This window comes from Myotis nattereri (genome assembly GCF_964212035.1).
Source record: "Myotis nattereri genome assembly, chromosome: 4".
Classification (NCBI taxonomy): Eukaryota; Metazoa; Chordata; class Mammalia; order Chiroptera; family Vespertilionidae; genus Myotis; species Myotis nattereri.
In genome coordinates this window covers 105,730,328-105,745,984 of record NC_138079.1, presented here as the reverse complement: position 1 = coordinate 105,745,984, position 15,657 = coordinate 105,730,328, and the positions used below count along the sequence as shown (strand labels likewise).

At 59.8% G+C, this 15,657-nt stretch overlaps 1 protein-coding gene across 2 annotated transcripts in view; it reads right to left on the bottom strand.

The window, feature by feature from the left end:
* The window catches only part of ITGAL (integrin subunit alpha L), a 37,823-nt gene that overhangs the window by 1,689 nt on the left and 20,477 nt on the right, over positions 1-15,657 (bottom strand). The window contains exons 19-30 of one of the 2 annotated variants that reach the window (XM_081089576.1): positions 14,315-14,371; positions 14,149-14,222; positions 13,734-13,875; positions 9,419-9,529; positions 9,222-9,301; positions 9,010-9,096; positions 7,564-7,639; positions 2,702-2,815; positions 2,444-2,500; positions 2,263-2,364; positions 1,829-1,924; positions 1,053-1,163 (exon numbers count right to left, since the gene is read on the bottom strand). In XM_081089576.1, coding sequence (XP_080945702.1) covers positions 1,053-1,163; positions 1,829-1,924; positions 2,263-2,364; positions 2,444-2,500; positions 2,702-2,815; positions 7,564-7,639; positions 9,010-9,096; positions 9,222-9,301; positions 9,419-9,529; positions 13,734-13,875; positions 14,149-14,222; positions 14,315-14,371 — 1,107 coding nt within the window. The remainder of the gene's footprint in view (positions 1-1,052; positions 1,164-1,828; positions 1,925-2,262; positions 2,365-2,443; positions 2,501-2,701; positions 2,816-7,563; positions 7,640-9,009; positions 9,097-9,221; positions 9,302-9,418; positions 9,530-13,733; positions 13,876-14,148; positions 14,223-14,314; positions 14,372-15,657) is intronic. The other variant, XM_081089577.1, reaches the window with a different exon arrangement.

Sequence of the window (15,657 nt, the reverse complement as noted above, 5' to 3'; positions counted from 1 at the left end):
CCCTTCAGTCCGCAGGCCGACGCTCTACCCACGGAGCCAAAGCAGTTAGGGCTACTGGTCCGTTCTTTCGGCTCAGGAGGACGCCAGGTACCAATACTTCAGGTGGGTGGCTCGGGAGGCATATTACAATATCTAGAGCCCATGCTTACCCAGTGCTTAGTATGTGTCATGCAGTCTCTATTGAAAGCTCAAAACATATATATCATTTGGCTCAGCAATTCCAGGGCTAGGAATTAGTTTTAAAGACTATTTGGACCAGTGTGCGAAGACGTGGGCAACAAGAACCTTTTCTGCTTGAAACAGATGTAAATTACAAACACCCTAATTGTTCACCAATAGAGAGCATGTTAAACAAACGATGGGGCACCCAGAGGGCAGGAAACCACTGGTTACAAAGCGAGAAGTGGATATAATTGTGCTCAGACGGGAGGGCATCGAAATATAACATCTGGGAATAATTCAAGTTCCCAGGCAGTTACACAGTCTAATCCATATGCATTTTCTACAGATACAGACATACGCTGATCTCTCTCTCTCTCTCTCTCTCTCTCTCACATACATATGTCAACAACAAAACCCCAACCTACGGAATAGAAACAAAAAAGTTGTTTTCATGACAACCCTCTGGGGTTCAATAGAAAGAAACTTTAATTTTATGCTCTTTCCGGGACTACTTGCCTATTTTACAGGCAACATCTGCCCGCCAGCGCCCTTCCTCTGGCTAACTTCCCCGCACCCTTCAAAGCCCAACTCCAGTGCGGCCTCCCTGGGAGGCCTTCGCAGCCCCGGCCTACGCGAGGCTCCTGCCTACAGGCTCCTGAGCACCAGGCCCCGCACAGCAGCCTCCGTCACGTGTCCCTGTGTCTCCCCCGAGACTGTGAGCCCCACAGAGGCAGGGGCCGTGCTTATGGCCCGCGCCTCTGCACCCCAGCGCCTGGCTCTGGTCCTCTCCCTGGTCCCCAGCCCTGGGCTTGCCATTCTCCTCCCTGACCCTGCCATTCCCCATCCCCAGCCTGTCACTCAGCCACGCCCGTGCCTCCCAGAGCTCCGACCTTGTAGAGCGCCAGGAAGATGAGCAGCAGCAGCAGCAGCCCCCCGGTGCCGCTGAGCACGTAGAGATAGAGCATGTCCTTCTCATACACGACTTCAACCTTCAGGACGGCCTGGGGGAGGACGAGAGGAGGGAGTGCAGAGAAGGCCCCCACCCCAAGATGTCTTGCGAACCTGGCCTCAGTCTCCGGGTCTTCGAATCTCCAGTCTGGACTGTGTCACACCAGGCTCTGGCCCAGGCCCTCCCGCTGCGGCCACCAGCGCGAGCTGGCGAACACACACCACCGTCCCCGAGGCGGCCCCTCAGTTCCAGGAGGAAATGCCAGAATCGCAGCTCCGCCTGCAAAGCCTCCCAGAAGCGTTTCTGCTCTGCTCGCCTCTTTAGCTGCAGCTTCCCTTCTCCTGCTCTGAGCCTTCGGCTCTCGAACCTGCCCCCCTCCGCCCCCACTCTCTCGGCCTTGGCCCTGCACTTGCTGCTCTCTCGCCCTAGCGTCTTCCGGTCATGCTCTGCCTGCGGAGTGGGGCCCCCTTGGCTGAGCTGCCATCAAACCCATCTCTACCTGACGCACCTTGGACAGGTGACCTTGCGGCCTGCTTGCCGACCGGTGGCGGTGAGAGCCCGCGGCGGCTGCCACGGGAGCCTGGGCCCAGGCTGGTGGCTCTCACTGTGCTCGGCCCAAACCTCTCCCTGTCTGCCCTGGGGTCCCTCAGGCCTCTCTGCTGCCCTCTGCCCCCGGGGCGTCTGAGGAGCAGGAGGAGAAGGTGGGGAGGTGGCTACCTGGGCCAGGGAGGCGTTGCTGCCGTAGAGATGGAAGTGCTTGCTGCTGTTGAAGGAGACGGAGAGGGAGCTACAGAGGCTGGTCATGGAGGAGGCCTGTGGGAGGGGTGGGGAGGCATCAGGGCCGCGCACGGGCCCCAGGACCCGCTGGCTCCGGCCCCACCTCCACTCAAGGGGGGAGAATGGGTCCCAGGGGGCGCATCACAGCCGGCCTGGAGCTCTGCAGCCCCGTGCGCCACTCCCCCCGCTGGGAGGCAAGCTTTCCCACAAGGAACCTTTGAGAACAGCCCTGCTCATTTCAAACATCATGGTTCTCTTTCACCTGCAAGTGTGTAAACATCGGGGACTGTTCAAGATAACACAGGAAATGCAGGAAGACCTCAGGTGAGAACCCCCACCCCCCAAGCCCTCCTGTGGGTCACCGGCAGCGCTACCTTGATCTCCCCCACCAGCTCCACAGTCCCGGTCACTCGGACGAGGATCTCCCGCTGGAAGGCCACTGGGCAGCGGAACTGGGCTCCAGGCAAGCAGGGCTGCTGGGAACAAGGACGAGCAGGGCTGAGGGCTGTCCTCCCGCCGGCACGCTGCCCGCCCCTCGCACTCACACGTCCATACCTCAGCCGCGCTGGGGGGCCTTTCCAGGCTCTCATTGTGACAGTGGACAGGAGGCTCCTAGGAACGAGGATCAGTTAGTCCAGAGCTGAGAGGACCCTGGCCGTCCTCGCCACCCGACAGACCTGGGCGTTCCTGGGCAGATTCTGACACCCCCCGAGCGGGACAGGCCTCCTCCCCCCTCACTCCCCGCCCAGCATCGGCACCCTCTCTGACGCGCCCCCACAGCCCTGGGCACGCTCTCCGCTGGGCAGCACTCACCATCTGCACAGCCCACGTGTGAGTGATGGGCCCCTCACTCTGAGGCACTGGTACCCCAATCAAGGCCTCCAGGGCAGGCACGTTGGGGTCATGGGCAAACGGCTGAATCTTCACCTGGTACAGAGGACAGATGGCTGCTGAGCCCTGAATGCCGGCCACCCTAATGCCAACCCAACTCCAGCCCTCACTGGCTGAGGCCCATGTGTTAGGCTGTGGGCACCCCCCGCCCCCCGTCCTCAATGACACCTGTGGGTCACATGTGCCTCTCTGCCTTCTCCACGTGGCAAACCCTCCCCATCCTGCAAGTCACTGCTCAATACCATCCTGAAAGTTCGCCTCAAGAACAGGGCAGCTGCCCACCCCTGTGTGTCCACAGCATCCTGCTCCCCAGCGGGATGGCCACGTGTCTGCTCGCGCATCCGTATCTCCACTGGGCGGAGGGCTCCCGAGAGAGGAGCTGTGGCTTATTTCACCTGCGATGCACTACTGCTTGGCACAGAGACTAGCACATAACAGGCCTCCAGAAAAGTCATTTTCTGAATGAGTAAAAGCATGAATGACATTTAACAAGGTTCGCTGCAAGAATTATTTACACAATGCGGGTTGGGAAAGACTCATTTTGGCAATTGCATTGACCTAACGTAAGAAACATTTCCTGAGTACCTTTTGTACAAAAGAGCTGGCTGTGCTTGGGCTGGAAGGCCCAGAAATGTATAAACATGAACGCCTCAGGGAGGTCAGGCAGGGAAATATATATCCAGTTTGAGGCATTCTATTATTCACTCTCTCAGCAAACCTTTGTGGACACTTTTTATTTTATTAAAAGATTTTTTTTAGTGATTTTTAGAGAGAGAGGAAAGAAGAGGGAGAGCGAGAGAAACATAGATGTGAAAGAGAACGTGGATCAGCTGCCTCCTGCACGCCCCCTTCGTGGACTGAGCCCAAACCCAGGCATGTGCCCCGACTGCGAATCAAACTGGGAACGTTCTGGTGCATGAGATGACGCTCAACCCACTGAGCCACACCGGCCAGGCTGCGGATGCTTTTAAAATGTCAGTTAGATTAAACTAAAAAGACCTCCTGTCAGAGGCAGCATCTGAATTTAACTGTGAAAGATACAGGAAATGAACAGGTGAAGATGGGGACCGGTACCCAGAAAGAGAAAGGAGTGAGGCGACACAAGGTGAGTGTGGCGTGGCCAGAGGGAGGGGAGGTGCTTGGGGAGGGAGAGGAGACAAGTCTGGAAAGGAGACTTGGGCTCAGACTGTGGGGCCCGGAAGGCCTGGGGGTACGCAGTCAGGGAGGCCGGGGAGTCACGGGAAGCGCCCGAGGAGGGTGGTGCCAGGGGGCTCTGCAGGCATTGGGTGGGAAGCAGTGGGAAAGGCGGGTCAAGGCCCAAGCTCGGAGCCGGGCCGGGGATCCAGGAGCAAGAAGACGAGACGCTCAGTCTGAGCAGGACTGGGGACGAGGGGAGAAGAGGGACCGACAACACCACGTGAGGAGGCAGTGGTCCAGGCGTGTTGGAAGGAGAAGTTCACCGACTTGGAAGTTTTGTTTGAGGGGAAGAACTGGGGCGATTAAAGGAGTCTAAGCAGCCCTGGCTGGTTTGGCTCAGTGGATAGAGCGTCGACCTGCAGACTGAAGGGTCCCAGGTTCGATTCTGATCAGGGGCATATGCCCAGGTTGCGGGCTTGATCCCCTGTAGGGGGCATGCAGGAGGCAGCCAATCAATGATTCTCTCTCATCATTGATGTTTCTGTCACTCTTTCCCTCTCCCTTCCTCTCTGAAATCAATAAAGATATATTTAAAAAAAAAAAATAAAGGAGTCTAAGCAAACCAGAGAAGATGCTGGTATAGAAAAAGATAATAAAATGAAAACAACCCAAATGTCTATGATCTGATAAACGTATAAATCAAATGTAGCCTGTCTTACAAATGGAATATTATTTGGCAATAAAAAGGAATGAAATATTGATGCATGCCACATCATGGATGGACCCTGAAAGCACTACGCTAAGCGAAAGAAGCCTGTCACAAAAGACCACATGCTGTCTGATTTCAGTCATGTGTAATGTCCGAATAGGTAAACCCATGCAGAGACAAAAGTAATGGTGGCCAGGAGCTGGGGCAGCGAGGATGAGGGAGTGACTACAAATGAGCACTGGGCTTCCTTTTGGAGAAGTGAAAATGTCCCACAATGAGATTATGGTGATGGTAGCACAACTTTGTAAATATACTAAAAATACCATCATCTTGTATACTTGAAGCGGGTAAATTGTGTGGTATATGAATTATCCTACATAATAAAAGGCTAACATGCAAATTGTCTCCTCGGGAGTTTGACCGACCGGGAGTTCAACTGCTTGCTATGATGTGCGCTGACCACCAGGGGGCAGTGTGGAATGAAGGAAGGCCCTGGCTGGCAGCTGGCAGCCGGCAGCCGGCAGCTGGGGGAAGGAAGGCCCCGACCAGCCCTGATCACTGGCCAGGCCTAGGGACCCTACCTGTGCACAAATTTTGTGCACCAGGCCTCTAGTATATCAATAAAGCTGTTCAAAGACCAACAAAAGGAAAAGATGGTAGGAAGACGTCCCAGTGGAGATGAGCGACACGCTGCAGGGCCAGGTGTGCTGGAGAATGAGGAGGGACACAATCTGGGGTGTCAGTTGAAACGGGGACACGGACCCTGTGGACACCGATACAGAGCAGTCGGTAGCACCAGCCCAGAGCCAGACACCGGCTCTGAGGGAACGGCGGTGATGACAGAGCAGAAACAGACGGTTAGAACCCGCGGGCAGTGTCACCATTTACTGAGCACTGCGTGCGAGGCCTCTTCTGATTCCCACTAAACGCGTCCTCTCTGTGGTGGACGATGCTCCCACCCCCATTTCACAGATGAGAGCCCTGAGGCTCAGAGAGATGCACTAATTTGTCTGCCGCTACCAAGCACCAGAGCTGGCATTTCAACCTCGAGCACTCTGTCCTTGGGTGCTCTCATCAACCTAGTGCTCCATCTCTGTCCTTGGGTAACAGCGGTAACAATAACACCAAGACAGGTAAGCTCACAGATGCCTCACGTGGCAAGGACGAGGCTAAGCACTTGCAACGTATTTCCTCATTTGCTCCCCAGTACAACTCCATAAAGTAGGTGTTAATATCCCTGCTTTATAGATGGAAAAGCTGAGGCTCAGAGAGGGTAAGTGAACTGTCGAAGGCCACACAGCTGTAAATGGCAGAGTTCCAAAGGTTTCGGGTCGGCCTGAAGCTGTGCTCCTTGCCAGCGAGGAAGACGGTCCCGCCGTCCAGCTCTCACTGGGCTTCACGCCCGTCGAGCTCATAATAAACCTCCACTGTGAGAGCTGGCCTCCTCGTGGCAAGAAGGGCCTGGCTAAGGGGACAGTTCCAAAAGAGGGGGAATGATCGCCAGCGTCCCACACTGGCCGGGTCTAGTGCAAACGGAGATCACATTAGGGTCGTTAGCGAGAGCGGCTGCGTGGGGGCCAGGCGCTGGACTGGCGGCTCGGCTCCCAGCGCTGGAGGGCGGTGCGGCGGATGGAGGTGTCTAGCCCTGCAGGCTCTTCTGAGGGGAAGGGGCAGCTCAAGGGTTCTGAGCTGGTTCTGGGCTCAGGGAGGCAGGACCATAAGGAGGCTTCCAGAGCAGCTGGGGCGTCTCAGGGCTGCAGCACAGCACCCACCTCGCCCCTCGCACAACCCACTTCCCAGGCACTGCCCCAAGCGCTCTACAGGGAGGACGCAACCCACTGCACCTCACGGCCACCTCCACGTTCTTATTTCAAACTCCATTTGTGAAGGGGGAGCTGAGGCACGGCAGGTAGGTCCCTGCCCAAGGCCACCCGGTGTGCGAATGGCAGAGTTGGGGTTGGGCCCAGGCCTGCCTGGTCATACGAGTGCCCTGGTCCAGCTCCCGCGGGAACTGGGAGCCAGCTCAGCTGCCTGAGCCAAACGCTCCATTCCACCGCCCGGGGCCTCTCCCCCCAAAGGCCGCGCCCCCGCGTCTCAGTCCCGGGAGCTGGCTCCAGCCCTGTTCGGAAGGGGCCGGAACGGCTCGGGTCCCCTACGGCTGGGCTCCTCTCCGGTCTGCCCTGACTCCAGAGCGGCCCTGGGTGAGACGTGTCCTCTTTGGGCCTCAATTTTCCCCGCAGTCAGATGAAAATGCTCTTGGCTGGTCAGTGCCTAAGCCTCTCCTGAGGGCCCACTAAGAAAGCCTGGGGCTCCTCACGCCTCGCACTCAGGGGTGGCCTCCTCCCGAGTTCCGCAGTGAGGACCGCCGTTAACCACAGGCCTTAACTTCGAGGCTAAACACAGGGATCTTCGTATTCAACTAAGAGCGTGAACCTGACCTTTCCCCTCGTCGGCTGGCTAACCCGGGCCAGTTCTGGACCTGCCTGGGCCACAGACCTCGCATCTGAGAAACGGGAATGGCGACGCCTCCCCCCCCCCCGGTTAAGGCTCTCCCCGGTGGGTGTGGGGATTATGCGGGCTGTGTGCATGAGCACCAGGCACAGAGCTTGGGTTTGGTGAGTGGACAGGGACCCTGTTTCACCTGCTGCTGCCCAGAGCCTAGCAAAGCACCTAACCTAGAACAGCGCCTCGGTAAACGTTCGAATGAAAAGCCGGATCTCGCTCCGGCCGGCTGGCCCTCGGGGGCTGTGCTGCTAAAGCAGCGTCTCCGGCGGTGGGCAGCGGCCAGGGCGCTGTCCCGGAAGCACAGAAAGGGCTGGAGGACAGCAGAGGCCGCACCCCCCGCGGCGAGGCCCCGTCTGACTGTCCCTGCACCCTCGGTCCAGGCAGGGGCTGCATGGGTGTGCCCCTCAGGCACCTTTCACACTGCGGTTCATACCTGGTAGGTGTGCTGGACATGGTGGACCTTGGCCCCCTTGGGGGTGAAGCTTACGTAGAGTGTGGAGTTGTCCTGGCTGTGGAGAGAGAAGAGCAGAGGTCGAAGGGGGAGAGGACGGCGACCCAGAGGCCACCCAGGGGGCTGGGCCAGGGGAAGCCTTTGAGCGGCCAGCACTGGCGGGGACCTCGCTGGCGACCGCGTAATCCTCACATCGCCCGCGATTTCCCTTCGGAGACTAAGGCTGGTGGGAGGGGTCAGCCTCTTGCCCAAAGTCCTGCCGGCAAGGGCAGCACACACCACCTCACGGGGTCGCCCGTGCTGGTGCCACTGCTCTTCGCCTCCGCGGGTGCGCCAGCCTCCGGCCGCCTCCCCACCCCATCTCTCCCTCGACCTTCCTAACAGCGCTCTTGATCCTGCCACTCACCACACGGAATCCAGCAGAGGCTCCCAGCCCCCACAAGGTCAGGTCCCAAGCCAGATCCCGGTCTGCCTGCCTGCTGGCCCCGCACAGACCTGCCTTGTCCGTGTCCGGAGTCGCCGGCTCCCAGACCTGCCTGGCGGTTGGCTGCCTCCGTGCCTTCTCCAGGCTGTTCTCCCCGATGAGAATGTCCCCTCCTCCCTGGCCCTTGTCCCCACGCTCCAGACCCCGGCTCAAGCCCCAGCTTTCCCTGCCCCTTCCATCTCTCCTCCAGCCCACACCGTCCCTCCTGGCTCTAATTTCATAGCGCGCTTCTGACAACAGCATTGTGTCCGGCATTTGTTTCAAAGGCACCAGACACCCTGGCGCGGGCCTGCCCTGTGCTCGTCTCCCCGAGCCACCTTGAAAAGCCACCCTCCACTTCTCTGGCTTCATCTCCTTTCCTGCAAACGAGAAAATCCAACGAGTGACCCCCCTGGGTCCTCCCTTCCACAATATCCTGAACCCACTGCTTCCATGTGCCAGGAGTTCGGGCTCTGTTATCTGAGTATCAGCTCCGAGCGGGCAAAGCCACGGAGAGCTTTTCTCTCACCTCTGCCCGCGGCGCTGGGCAGGAAGGAAGGGGGCCCAGAGCAGCTGAAAACTAAAGAGCTTGGCTGGGGCCTTGGACTCAGACTCAAGTTCAGATTCCGCGTCAGTGCTTCCGAGCTGCAGGAGGCTGCTCGTTAGTGAACTGGGGGGCACAGCCGCTCCCCGGGCGCTGGACGCCCCAGGAGAGCGTGGGCTGAGCGGTGCCGCACAGTCTGGGAAGGTCAGCGCGTGCTCTTTCTTCTATCAGTAAACGCTGATCTGACTCAGGGCTCTAAAAGGGCCTTCGCTCTTTTGTGTGTGGAAGACTCTTGGGTTGTAGCTGGCATCAATTCTAATGACCCCGGGGTCGGGGTGGGGGATGCCCCTGGAACAGGGAAGGGCTTTGAGGGACAGCTGGGAGGCAAGGTCTGGGCCCTGGGTGGGGAGGCGAGACTCACCTTTCAGTGAGGATGTTGATGGGGTACAGGACGGGGACGCTGGTGGTGGCTGAGTTGTCCTCCAGGAGGCCCGGGTCCTCGTTGGCACTGCATGGGGCAGGGGAAGGCCGCGTTGAGAGAAGGGCTTGGCCTGAGCTGCAAGGCAGCGTGAGTCCAGGGCAGGGGTGCGTGAGTCCAGGGCAGGGGTGCGGCGGGGGGCCGGGCCCGCTCACCAGCTCAAGTTGGCGTGCAGCTGCACAGAGTCCCCCCAGGAGCTGTTCAGCACCGTGTGAAACATCACCTGGATGACCACCTGGCCGGAGGGAAGGGGAGGTGAGGAAGGGCCTGAGCCCCGGGGGCACCACAGAGCCCCCAGTCCAACCCCATATCACCCACGAGTGCTCGCTGCCTTCCGGCCCGGGGCACTCACCGAGCTGCCTGCTCTAAAGATGGGAGAGCTCACGTTGCAGGAGAGGCCTCTGGGCAGGAGCCGGGGCTGCTCAGGGAGCTCCTCGCAGCTCAGAGGAAGCTGGCTGTGGGGCTGGGGGTGAGGAGAGAGAGGACGAGTTTCCCAGAGGCCACCAACCCTCAGCTCTGCCCCTCTCAGGGCACATTCTCGGAGGGGCGGGGCCAAGGACAGGGCACAGCAGAGGTCCGTGCTGAGTGTCTGCTGCAGCGCTATTTCCAACGGGGGGAAACTGGGAGTGACCGAGCAGTTCGGAGGCAGGAGTGGGTCAGCAGATGGCGATGCCCTCACAGGAGAGGGTACTGGGAGGGGGTTAAACTGCTCTTACAGCGACACATTCAGCCACCACTTTTAAAGTGCTCGATTGAAGCAATACGAAACCATTCATCGTCATCACACTCTGCGAGGAACAGGTTTCAGCCGCAGACGGGGATAAGGAAACAGGTCAGGGAAGCTGAGTGACTTGCTCAGGGTCTCACAGCTGAGGGAGCTGGCAGGGAGCTGGCAGGGAGCTGGCAGGGAGCTGGCAGGGAGCTGGCAGGGAGCTGGCAGGGGCTGGCAGGGAGCTGGCAGGGAGCTGGCAGGGAGCTGGTAGGGGGCTGGCAGGGGGCTGGCAGGGGCTGGTAGGGAGCTGGCAGGGAGCTGGCAGGGAGCTGGTAGGGGCTGGCAGGGAGCTGGCAGGGAGCTGGTAGGGGCTGGCAGGGAGCTGGCAGGGAGCTGGTAGGGGCTGGCAGGGAGCTGGCAGGGGCTGGCAGGGAGCTGGCAGGGAGCTGGTAGGGGCTAGTAGGGAGCTGGCAGGGAGCTGGTAGGGGCTGGCAGGGAGCTGGCAGGGGCTGGCAGGGAGCTGGTAGGGGCTGGCAGGGAGCTGGCAGGGGCTGGCAGGGGCTGGCAGGAGCTGGTAGGGGCTGGCAGGGGCTGGCAGGGGCTGGCAGGGGCTGGCAGGGAGCTGGTAGGGGCTGGCAGGGGCTGGCAGGGAGCTGGCAGGGAGCTGGCAGGGAGCTGGTAGGGAGCTGGCAGGGGCTGGCAGGGGCTGGCAGGGAGCTGGTAGGGGCTGGCAGGGGCTGGCAGGGGCTGGCAGGGAGCTGGTAGGGGCTGGCAGGGGCTGGCAGGGAGCTGGTAGGGGCTGGCAGGGAGCTGGCAGGGAGCTGGTAGGGGCTGGCAGGGGCTGGCAGGGAGCTGGCAGGGGCTGGCAGGAGCTGGTAGGGGCTGGCAGGGGCTGGCAGGAGCTGGTAGGGGCTGGCAGGGGCTGGCAGGGGCTGGCAGGGGCTGGCAGGGAGCTGGTAGGGGCTGGCAGGGGCTGGCAGGGAGCTGGCAGGGAGCTGGCAGGGAGCTGGTAGGGAGCTGGCAGGGGCTGGCAGGGGCTGGCAGGGAGCTGGTAGGGGCTGGCAGGGGCTGGCAGGGGCTGGCAGGGAGCTGGTAGGGGCTGGCAGGGGCTGGCAGGGAGCTGGTAGGGGCTGGCAGGGAGCTGGCAGGGAGCTGGTAGGGGCTGGCAGGGGCTGGCAGGGAGCTGGCAGGGGCTGGCAGGGAGCTGGCAGGGAGCTGGCAGGGAGCTGGTAGGGAGCTGGCAGGGGCTGGCAGGGAGCTGGTAGGGGCTGGCAGGGGCTGGCAGGGAGCTGGCAGGGAGCTGGCAGGGAGCTGGTAGGGGCTGGCAGGGAGCTGGTAGGGGCTGGCAGGGAGCTGGCAGGGAGCTGGCAGGGAGCTGGTAGGGAGCTGGCAGGGGCTGGCAGGGGCTGGCAGGGAGCTGGTAGGGGCTGGTAGGGGCTGGCAGGAGCTGGCAGGGGCTGGCAGGGGGCTGGCAGGGGCTGGTAGGGGCTGGTAGGGGCTGGCAGGGAGCTGGCAGGGGCTGGCAGGGGCTGGTAGGGGCTGGCAGGGAGCTGGTAGGGGCTGGCAGGGGCTGGCAGGGGCTGGTAGGGGCTGGCAGGGGCTGGCAGGAGCTGGCAGGGGCTGGCAGGGGCTGGCAGGGGCTGGTAGGGGCTGGCAGGGAGCTGGCAGGGGCTGGCAGGGGGCTGGCAGGGGCTGGCAGGGGCTGGCAGGGGCTGGTAGGGGCTGGCAGGGAGCTGGTAGGGGCTGGCAGGGGCTGGCAGGGGCTGGTAGGGGCTGGCAGGGGCTGGCAGGGGCTGGCAGGGGCTGGCAGGGGCTGGTAGGGAGCTGGCAGGGGCTGGCAGGGAGCTGGCAGGGGCTGGCAGGGGCTGGTAGGGGCTGGCAGGGAGCTGGCAGGGGCTGGCAGGGGCTGGCAGGGGCTGGCAGGGAGCTGGCAGGGGCTGGCAGGGGCTGGTAGGGGCTGGCAGGGGCTGGCAGGGAGCTGGCAGGGGCTGGCAGGGGCTGGCAGGGGCTGGTAGGGGCTGGCAGGGGCTGGCAGGGGCTGGCAGGGGCTGGTAGGGGCTGGTAGGGGCTGGCAGGGGCTGGAGGACAGGTCTGACTCCACAGCTCTAGTTCTTTCTTTCTTTTTTTTTTTTTAAATATATTTTATTGATTTTTTACAGAGAGGAAGGGAGAGAGATAGAGAGTTAGAAACATCGATGAGAGAGAAACATCGATCAGCTGCCTCCTGCACATCCCCCACTGGGGATGTGCCCGCAACCCAGGCACATGCCCCTGACCGGAATCGAACCCGGGACCTTCCAGTCCGCAGGCCGACGCTCTATCCACTGAGCCACACCGGTTTCGGCGCAGCCCTAGGTCTTTATCACTCCGCTAGATGCCCCTCGAGGAAGCACTGGGTGTTGCTGTGTAAGAATAAGGCCGGTGTCCACCGACAGGCGAAAGGAGAAACAATGGAAATTTACCTACACTTAGAAGAGAATGAACTTTACACATGCACCTCAACAACATGATTCTGAGTGAAGTCATACAGACACGAAAGGACAAGTATATGATCCCTCTCATGGGAAACATCCAGAATAGGCACATGCACAGACGGAAAGCAGATTAGAGTCACATGGGAAGAAGGTGGGGAACAGGAAGTTATTGCTTAAGGGCACAGAACTTCTGAAATGATGAAAAAGTTCTGCAAATAGATTGCGGTGATGGTTGCACAACATCATGAATGTACTCAAAGCCACTGAACTGTATGGTTAAAATGGTCATGTTTATATTACATATATTTTACCACAATAAAAACATTAAAAAAAATGGAGAAAAAAATGCCATTTTAGTAAAAAACAAATATAAAATAGATAAATTGTCCTAGCTGGTTTGGCTCAGTGGATAGAGTGTTGGCCTGCGGACTGAAGTGTCCTGGGTTTGATTCCAATCAAGGGCACATGCCTGGGTTGAGGGCTTAATCTCCAGTAGGGGTGTGCAGAAGGCAGCTGATCAGTGATTCTCTCTCATCATTGATGTTTCTCTCTCTCTCTCCCTTTCCCTTCCTCTCTGAAATCAATGAAATACATAATCCTATATAATAAAAGCCTAATATGCTAAGTGTCTGACCGTTTGACCAGTCGCTATGATGTGCACTGACCACCAGGGGGCAGATGCTCCAACCGGTAGGTTAGCTTGCTGCTGGGGGTCTGGCTGATCAGGACTGGGCGAGATGGGCCGGACACACCCTGGACCCCTCCTGCTGTTCCTCCCTTCCCCGATTGTGCACCAGTGGCTTCCTTTGGCCTGGCCTGCACCATCTCACAATCTGGGACCCCTCGGGGGATGTCAGAGAGCTGGTTTCGGCCCGATCCCCACAGGTCAGGCCGAGGGACCCCACAAATCCGTGCACCGGGCCTCTAGTATATATATAGTGTGTGTGTGTGTGTGTGTGTGTGTGTGTAATGCAATTTGTATTTATAAACAGAAGGATAAATACCAAAATATTCAAAGTAGTAATTGCTGAGTTGTAGAAGTATGGGTGATTATCTTCTTTAAATGTTTCTATAATTCCCAAGTTTCTGTGGGGATCATGTATTACTCTTGTACTAACAATTTTAAAAACACAAGTTGTATTTAAGAAAACCCAGGCCTCAAAAACACATGGGTCGCCTTGCGGGGGGCGGAGCTGGGTCTCTCGGCCCCTGGCGCATGCTCTTGCTCAGCAGGTCCAGGAGCCCCTGTCACGGGACCCTCTCAGATTCCCATTTCTTGGTTGTGGAATCTGAGGCTCAGAGAGGATGAACCTTGTGTCTCAGGCCACCCAACCTGAGGGTGGCCCTCGGGCTGCGAGCCCAAACCTGGCCCAAAGACCTCTGTGAGCCGCGGTGCCCATGCCCGGCCGCCTGAGTGTCCAGAGGCGGCAGAAGCTGCAGGACGCGCAGGGAAGCCGGGCGGGCCCTGCCTTCTCACTCACCTTGAGCATCTCCACTTTCCTGAAGGAGAGTCCCCGGGGGAAACCCAGGCTGAGCTGGGCCCAGTATGCGTCTTCGCCCGAGTTGCTCAGGGTCAGCTCCACGGCGAGGCTGGCAGAGGGGGTCAGCCGCAGGACCCTGGATCTGGGGGGAGACCGGGACGTCCCGGGGGTTAAGGTGAAGGAAGTGGGATCGGAGGCGGGGCCTTTGGGACTGCGGACTGTGGTAGTCCAGACAAAAGAAACCCACAGATACAGCTCCTGCGTGCAGGCCTGATGTGTTCCAGCCTCGGTTAACCCTGACAGGAGAGCTGCAGGGACTGGCATTTCTCAGAGAAGGAAATTGAGGCCCAGAGAACACATCTAGTGAGTGCGGATGCGGGTCTTCCGAGGGGAGCAGGAGGGGAGCCTTACAGACCTTGCAGGGGAGAAGGACAGCCCCAGGTCTGCCTCGCATTTCTTGTCCTCTCCGCAGTTCTTCTCAAAAGGGATCTGAAAGGCCAAGGAGAAAGGACGGGAGGCTCAGGCCCCCAGACCCGGGAGGCCTGGCCCTGGCCTCCCCACAGCCCCTGCTCCCCTCTTACCTCCTTGGTCTCTGAGTGGGGGGCGGGTCTCAGGATGGGCCGGATGTCCTTGCCCTGCTGAACACGAGGAGTGACAGGAGCGGTTAGTGGCTCAGGCTCTGCTGGGCCAGCTGTGGTCGCCCCTCCCAGGACCACACCCTCCCAGGGCAGGGCCCACCCCCTGACCCAGCCCAAGGCCATCTGTGCAGCCGTCCTCTGGTGGTAGCTCCTCGGGGGAGGCTGAGGATCGGGGTGTCCATTCCCTCTCTGGACAGGTCAGGCCTGACAGAGCAGCCCACAGCTCCTCCCGGCCCAGCTCCTTCCCTGGCAGGAATGTCCTCTGGGCTCACCGGCTGTGACCTTTACTGGGCTCCCTCTGTGACCCCCAGCACCCCCGACAACAGCTCTCTAGATCAAGGTCTGTTTTTACAATATTTCCAGAGCTTCTGCTCTGGGCCAGGCCCCATGCCGGCACTGGGTATGCGTCGAGAACCAAATGGACACACTCCTGCCCGCCCAGTCTGGTGGGAGAAGCGACCTGGCACCTTCAGGCTTACGGGGGAACATGCAGAGGAAATGCAGGAGGAAATCCCACCCCACACGTGGGGGTTGGGGTTGGCCTTCCTGAAGGAGTGGCCTCTCAAATGAAATCTAAAGGATGAGCAGGAGGAAGCCCAGGGAAGGAAAGGGAGGGGTGGGGAGGGGGTGGGGGGAAGAACAGTCCTCACAAGGGCTCGAGGCAAGAGAGACTGCCTGTGCAGGGCCGTGGGTCAGAGGGGCAGGGGAGAGAAGCCCGCCCAGGTCCCTGGGCCTTGCAAGCCCTGAGAGGGAGTTGGGACTTCATCCTGACATAATGAGATCACAGCAGTATCTTATGGGCTATCAGTTGTATGTTCTAGAGCAGCGGTCGCCAACCGGTGGTCTGCGGGCCACTGGTGGTCCGTGAGGTCCGAAAGGTTGGCGCCTGCTGTTCTAGAGAGATTCCAGCCTCCTCTGCTTCCGGGTCAACCGCCAAGCAGCCTCTTGACTTCCTTGAGGGGCAGGGGTCCTGGCAGCCTCTGCCGACTGCTCCAACCCAACCTCAACCTTCATACCGCCACCCGCTGGGCCACAGCCAGCCCCCAAATGGGCAGTCAGGGACTCTGTCTTGCTCAGCTGTCCTTCTGCCAGAAGCCAAGCCCACCTCCCATTTGCCTGGAACTTACCCCCTACCTTTCCTCATGCTGTGCCCGCTGCCTCTCCTCGCTCCACCTACCCAGAGCCACTCATCCCGCAGGACCCAACGGCAACGGCGCCTCCCCCAGAAAGTCTTTTTCTGACAATAGTGACTGCAGATCACTCTTCTACCCTGAGTTCCTATATGA